Genomic DNA, 7,184 nt, shown 5'->3' with positions numbered 1-7,184 from the left:
CTGTTGGTAAACAATTAAGTGTGCACATTTTGGCAACAAAAGAATGAACTACGGATGCCACCAGGTCCATCAATCAAATGCATCGATTCTATTGACCTGGTAGTGCTATGTCATGAATTTATGTGGTAGAGCCACCGCCCATAAATAAACGAGCGTGGGTCATATTTGTTTAGACCCTTTTACAGCCTACGTCAGCCCAAAGATGTGCGTGCATTCTTGAAACAGAAGCAGGGGGAGACAGACGAACTCACAGCAAGGAGCAGTATTGTAGTGCAAAGACTATTTTTTTATATACTGTACCATCAAGATGTGTGGATGTTGCGTCTACGGGTGTACAAATCGGCGCTCTAGTGGCAAACTTTATTCGTTTCAAGAGGAAACCGGCCTTTTCAGAACTGGAGTCGCCTGTGGCTACAAGCCATTAAGCGTACAGACTGGACTGAGGAAATCATCAGAAATGCCCGCGTTTGCGGTGCCCATTTTATATCAGGTAAGTTATTTTGACTGTCTGGTTTCACTGGGATGTCTGGTTGAAATGTAGAGTAATATCTGAAGTAAACAGTAACCCATAACGTGGCTGCACGCTAAGCTAAGTTCAGGAATTGAAGCCTAATGATAGCTAGTGCTAGCTCATGCTAGCTAGTGTTAGCTAGCTAACTCAAGGCCCGGGGAGTTGGAGATGGCTAACAGCTAGCAAAACTTAAAAGAGTAGTGAAGGGAAAATGCATGTTTAGCCCTGTTTTAAGGTTACTTATGATCATATACAATGGTTCAGATCGAAACGTTGAGAAAACTAGCACTTTTGAGAATGTCTGATAATTGCTCTAACACCGTTTTGGTCATACAATGGATGTGGATGGGCACCGTCAGGTCGGTGGCCTGGAGAGGGGTACACTGTCGCCGACTGGCTCTGACCTGAGGGGGCGGAGTCTCACCAGCATACCACTATCCACGCCACGGGCCCCACAACTCAGCCCCTGAGTGGGCTAGAGACACATGGTCTTCACCGGTGCGGGCGAGTAGGTGGCCCGGAGAGCGGTACACTGTCCCCAACCAGCTGTGACCTGAGAGAACAGAGTCTCGCCACCACGCCACTGTCCACGCCAAGGACCCCACAACTCAGCCCCTGAGTGGGCTAGAGAGGCACGGTCTTCGCCGGTGGGTGCATGGAGATTGCCCGGTCAGTAGTAGTTCTAGCAGTAGCTGTTACATACAGCTGCAGCAGCTAGCCCACCTCACATTTTCTCCAGGAAATGTACTTTCTAGTTGTATTGTATTGTATTGTATTGCACTGTACTTTAGATTTCTATTCTTGCACTTTGCCTTCAGCACTAGATTATACTTTTAGTCACTTGTTTTAGAAAGAAGATGCACTTGTGAGTTCTGGGAAGTAGTAGTACATTGGCTTTTCCTACGTTAAATGCAATTATTGTTTGTCGCTTTGGATAAAAGCGTCTGCTAAATGACTGTAATGGAATGTAATGTAATGAATGGAGGAAGTCAGACTTTTCTTTCCACCAACAGAGGCGTGGAAGAAGTCAGAGGCTGGAGACCTGGAAGCTATTCTCTTTCATGTTTTTCTTATGTAACCTGTATTTTTCATGTAACTGGATTATCTGTATAACTTATGTATAACACCAAATTTTATATAAAGATTTTTACCCTTGCATCAGATATTTTCTCCTTGCCTTTATTGGTTTGGTGAGTATTGATATATCTTGCTTGAGTCATTGAATTGGTGATTGAGATTTAGCTTAAAGGTCTTACAGCAGGGCGATTAGGCCCGTCCGCCCAGGTGGACTAAAGAGGGTCTAACCTGGGCCTTTCCTCCGGAGAGGGAGGTTGAAGAGGAATGCGTGTGTGTGAGTTGACACTGAGGAGTTGACCTTTGAACTGTGAGCACGAACAGAGGTCTAAATCAAGTGGCACCGCTCTGACAGAGAGAGCACATTGGAGCACACACACATTTGGGAGAGAGAATTGGGAGAAACATTTTAAGAGAGGCTGTGACTGATTTACTCATGTGATGGTAGTTTCAGCAATAACATATTAGATTCATGAGCCACGGATAACAATAAAACCTGGTGGTGAGGTTCTATAAGCCGTGGTAGGGACTTAAGCCATCACCTTGAGGTCAATAGGTCAGTAGCCTACTCTTCAACAGTATTAGTATTATTACTGTCTTTCATCAAAATGTTGCCTATATGACCTTCAAATATATATTTTATCATTCATATAATTTTCATCAAATGTCACATTTTTGCTTTCGTACCCTATTTGTCCAAGTTCTTGAGAGGAATGACAGTATTTGTATTGACTTGTATTATATCAGAGAACATGAGCAGGATCTCTTTTATATGTGCCCTGAGTTAAACACAAACACAATTGCCCTGTATGATCAAGGGCTTCCAGTTGAGAGGGATCAAGGTCCATGCTTAGTCACAGGGTCGGCAGGAGGGCCTGGGACAGTTGGCTGAGTGGGTCCAGGTCACAGCACCAAGTCCCCCCACTACATGGAGCAGGACACGGGCTGTGAGCCCCAGTCTGAGGAGCCCAGGACTTTAGGGGGGGACTATGTCCACGTCCCCGTCATCATGGATCCAGCCTGTATCCACCCTGCAGATATATAGATATGTAGATATGAGATATATAGATATGTAGATATGTACACATGCCAAGTACAAAGGCATGTGTGTGAACACAAATCGGGAAATCAAGTGTGTGCAAAACGGTTTGTCACAACGGTCCTCTGAGCCTCCTTACCTCAGCTGAAGAGTTTCCTGAGGAATACTGCTCAACATCTAGCTCTTTGTCACTGCAATGGCAAAACACAAACACTTCCACATATCCAATCATGTTACATCATAGAACATTACACTGCTGCTGTACTTTCCCCACTGCTGAAAACCCAAATTCCTCCCGTAGTGATTAAAGGTTACGTATCTTGTCGTGAGAAGCGGAGAAAGGAAGAATGCATTATTCAATTTGGGCTTGATGACAACAAGATTTACAGGCAGGGTCGGATTACCATGATGTAATGCCCAGGTCTTAGACCAGGTGATTTCTTCGGCAAAGTCATCTTGCAGGCAGGGAGGTGCTGGGACGAAAAAACAGCCCTGGAGTCTGATCCAGCCGCCTCTGTACTGTATATATAACAATATTTTCGATTTGTCGACAGGGGGGGGCGGCTGAGCGAGATTACCATGGGCCAGGCCAGTTAGTCTAGCCGCCACCTGGAGGCCGGCGGCCGTTATCACCGGCGGCCGATCTGTGATTCTCCAGAACCTACAGATGGCCAGCAAGGCCCTTCTTGCAGGTCATCTGGGTACTTCATTTGTAGGCTGATTGCTTTAGAACGAATTTGGTTTTCTGGGAGGGGCTGGATATTGTTGAGAAATCTAAAACGCTTATTAATTTCCTGGTATGCTTGATATCTTCTGTCTAATTCTGCTACAAGTCTATATACTATTACAGTGTACACATTCACAGAAAACTTTTTACTTTTTTGCAAAGTAATTTGCATTTTTGCATGAATTGCATTCTTTCAAAAGTGTTTCATTTCATGGAATTTACCCAAACCATGCATGCCCCAAATTATTTTTTGTTATTGGTAAATCGAATCCTTCAGCAAATGGTTGTTGTCCTGTCTGCAAATTATGTAGTTTTCACATAATTTCAGTTTTACTGCATCCTTCTCAAACTCTCTGACCCTCTCTAGGCTGTGGTACAAGAACAAGGAAGCTTTACAGTACCTTTTTGGAGACAACCTTCCGTGCTTATTAAGCAAGGTGATTATTTTTCCAGGATTATTTAAGCAGAGAAGCAAACCCATATGGTGAGCACTGGTCACCGTGGTTCCCAACATTTATTCTTATCAGACACTGTGTAACATTTCCTCATGTCTTTGTTTAACCTTAGAATGAAAAGCCGGATTGGGTGTGGCACCCTGCTGGTGTTGATCGTGTGCATCATCCTGCTTGTGTGCGTAAGGCTCTCTGTGAGATTCTCCACTCAACTCTTTGAGCCAACTGCAGACATTGCAAACATTCCTACATACCACCGATACAACATCAACTGCATCGCCATCTACGACCATGACCCCGTGGAGGTGGGGAAGTCACTGGTCATCAGGAGGAGCATTGTGGAGGACCAGGATGAGAGTCTGGTCAACCTCACCACCAACTGCCCACGCTACCTCAGGTCCAGGGGCTATGGGGACATCCAGGTGTCAGAGGCGGAGCGGACCTTCCCCCTGGCCTACTCTATGGTGGTCCACAAGTCTGCCTGGCTGGTGGAGAGAATCCTCAGGTTACTGTACTCTCCCAGCAACCTCTACTGTATCCACTACGACCAGAAGTCCTCCGCACAGTTCAAATCAGCCATGGAGGGTCTGGCCCGCTGCCTGCCCAACGTTTTCATCGCCTCCAAGCTGGAGTCGGTCGACTACGCCGGCATCAGCCGCCTCAAGGCTGACCTCAACTGCCTGTCCGACCTGCTAGGGTCAGAGGTCAAGTGGAGGTATGCCATTAACCTGTGTGGGCAGGACTTTCCTCTCAGGTCCAACGTAGAGCTGGTGGCAGAGCTGACGAACCTACGGGGCGCCAACATGCTGGAGACCAGCCGACCCTCTGAGGACAGAACGGATAGATTCACCTTCCGCTACGAGCTCAAAGACATTACTTACAATAACTGTTTGCAGAGGCGAGTATGTACAGGTGCAGACAGACTCCACAACTTTCCGAGAAGTTTGGACATCTCTAGCAACACGGCTTTCTCTTGTCACATATGGGTAAACCACACAAGCTCGAAGGGTGCTTCCAGTGTTCTATGTAGCCTACAGATGTCAAGGGTTGTAAGGATGTACTGTACTGATGGAACATTCAACTGTCACACCTGGATACTGGCTTATGACGTATCTAGCCCATGTTGACTGTTCTGTATATGTTCTTAGCCAATAGACTAACATTTTTCAGGAGCTTGCTCGATCTTCTTGTTGAGAGAGGTCAGGGGGAAAAAAAATTTAAAAAAGAGTACAGCTTACTTTTCTGGCCCCCGGGTGAAACTGTTTTTTTTTTGCTTCCCTCTGGAATATGTAGGGGTGGGACCTATGCCCACCCTTCCATTGCTCTCTGTAAAGCGCATTGTGTTGCCTCTGTGTATGAAATGCGCTATACAAATAAAGTTTGATTTGATTTGGGGCCCTTGTCTCAAGAACTGTATAAACATCCTGTCTGTAAAGGGTGGCACTCTGAATGAGAGAGTGTTTCCTTGAGCTTGCAATCTCTGAGAAGTAAAGATCTTAGACCAAGTCTTCTTGTGTAAGCACGTTCTATTAATTAATCTCACAGCAGTGTACGATAGCATGCAGTGGTAAATTACAATGTTTCCACAATACTAGTGGCTGCACAAAAGTTTTCCCTGTAGTTCAAAACCAATAGCCTACTAGTGTGTTAATGTACAGTTCACAGATAGCCTATAGGCCTAGTGCATCTAAATGTCTCGCCACTAGGTGTCCCTGTTTTAGAGCACGGTGATTGAGGTAAATTGCCAGGAGATGGCGATAGAGACGCAAACAGTGGACTCCAACAAAAAGATGGACAAACTGATCTGAGGATAGCTGCTGTTCTGGGAGCCAGCCAGGCCCTGGCGTGGTGGCGGAGAGATGAAAGCTGACCAAACTCTGACCTGACCTGTGGTGCTGTAATAGTTGTCTGTATCCTCTCATGAAAAACACCATATATGTGGTTCTTCTTTAACAGAATCTGGCAACCCAATTATTATTATTATTATTATTGTCTACATTATTAGACCATTTCATGGAATGTTCATAATCAAAACAATAACACCACATATGTGGTTCTTCTTTAAAGGGCACAGCAAATGCAAAACTCACTTTTTCAGTGTTTTTGTATATACAGTTGTCTATGGCCGGGCGGCGAGATTACTTTTCGCAACCCAGTTTAGCAAGAACACCATAGAGTTTAGGGTTAAGGTTAGCGTGAGGGCCTATGCTTCTGACGTCAGAAGCATAGACTCATGATAATAATTAATAATTGAATATCTCCGCCTACCTGCTAACTGGCTATAAAGGTTAGCAGTGTTGCTGGCCTGGCAAGATAGCATAATGTCTGCGTACATTAAATGCTCTGTTCTTGGGTGTAATAACCAGCATAAATCGCTACATCGTCTCCCAACCTCAGTGGACAGAAGAGCTGAGTGGATTAAGTTTATTTTTGATGGCAACCTACCCGCTCACGTTCCTAAAAGGCTGTTGGTCTGTGCTCACCATTTTTTGCCAGCTTGCTTTGTCAACCTGGGTCAGTACAACGCAGGATTTGCAAGTCATCTCAACCTGGATGATAAAGCTATACCTACTGTCCGTGGAAATCATGCAGGAAGTGTAAGTAATTGTGCTGTTTCTCTTTGTCTAGGCTATAGCCTAGTTAGTACTATGTAATGCTAGGTAACTAACAACTCCACGTTAGCCTCAGCCTCACCCCAGATGCATGTAACGTTAGTGAAGGACATTGGTAGGCTTATCGTTGATCTAGCGGTTAGTAAAACTGATTGGGGACCCCAAATACTTTTTTTTAAATAGGCTCTGTGCACCAGCTCCACTACTTCCTGAAAGGAAGTGGGCATCTTTATTTCCTGTCCTATACTATTGGATTAAGTGATTGATCAGGTGTGCGGCACACCCAGCGCACACCTGATAAATCACTCAATCCAATCATATAGGACAGGAAATAAAGATGCCCACTTCCTTTCAGGAAGTAGTGGAGCTGGTGCACAGAGCCTATTGTTGGAAATGTGCATTTGATGTGCCCTTTAACAGAACCTGGCAACCCATGGGGAGTAGAGAATGTTCAGTGTGTAGGGCCCCCATGGTAGGGCCACGCCTACCTCCATGGGCCACGCCCGCTCATTTCAATCCTCATTTCCTTATTCCACACCACACTTTTGCTTTGGATACTCAGCCATTTTTTCCCTCACTGGAGAACCCGTCCATTCACTATGGCTCGAAACTATTGCTCTGTTGTCGGCTGCAAATCCCAGCACAAACCCCTCCATCAGCTCCCAGGGGACGCAAGAAGGAGTCATTGGTTAGGATTTATTTTTAATGGCAACGTCCCGGTTATTCTTCCCAAAAGACTAGTAGTGTGTGCTGACCACTTTTCGGAAGA

General features: G+C 45.4%; 1 protein-coding gene across 1 annotated transcript; it reads left to right on the top strand.

Moving 5' to 3' along the window:
* Window positions 1-2,513: 2,513 nt before the first annotated feature.
* Window positions 2,514-5,611, top strand: LOC311312141 (beta-1,3-galactosyl-O-glycosyl-glycoprotein beta-1,6-N-acetylglucosaminyltransferase 4-like; the record flags this gene model as incomplete). Its single annotated transcript, XM_084442012.1, has 4 exons — window positions 2,514-2,607; window positions 2,926-3,034; window positions 3,919-4,705; window positions 5,525-5,611. The coding sequence occupies 4 exons, from the start codon at window positions 2,514-2,516 to the stop codon at window positions 5,609-5,611; spliced, it is 1,077 nt and encodes a 358-aa protein (XP_084298138.1).
* Window positions 5,612-7,184: the final 1,573 nt, after the last annotated feature.

This window comes from Borostomias antarcticus (genome assembly GCF_949987555.1).
Source record: "Borostomias antarcticus genome assembly, chromosome: 8".
Lineage (NCBI taxonomy): Eukaryota > Metazoa > Chordata > Actinopteri > Stomiiformes > Stomiidae > Borostomias > Borostomias antarcticus.
The sequence above is the reverse complement of the archived record's forward strand: the minus strand, read 5'-3'. Positions and strand labels throughout refer to the sequence as shown.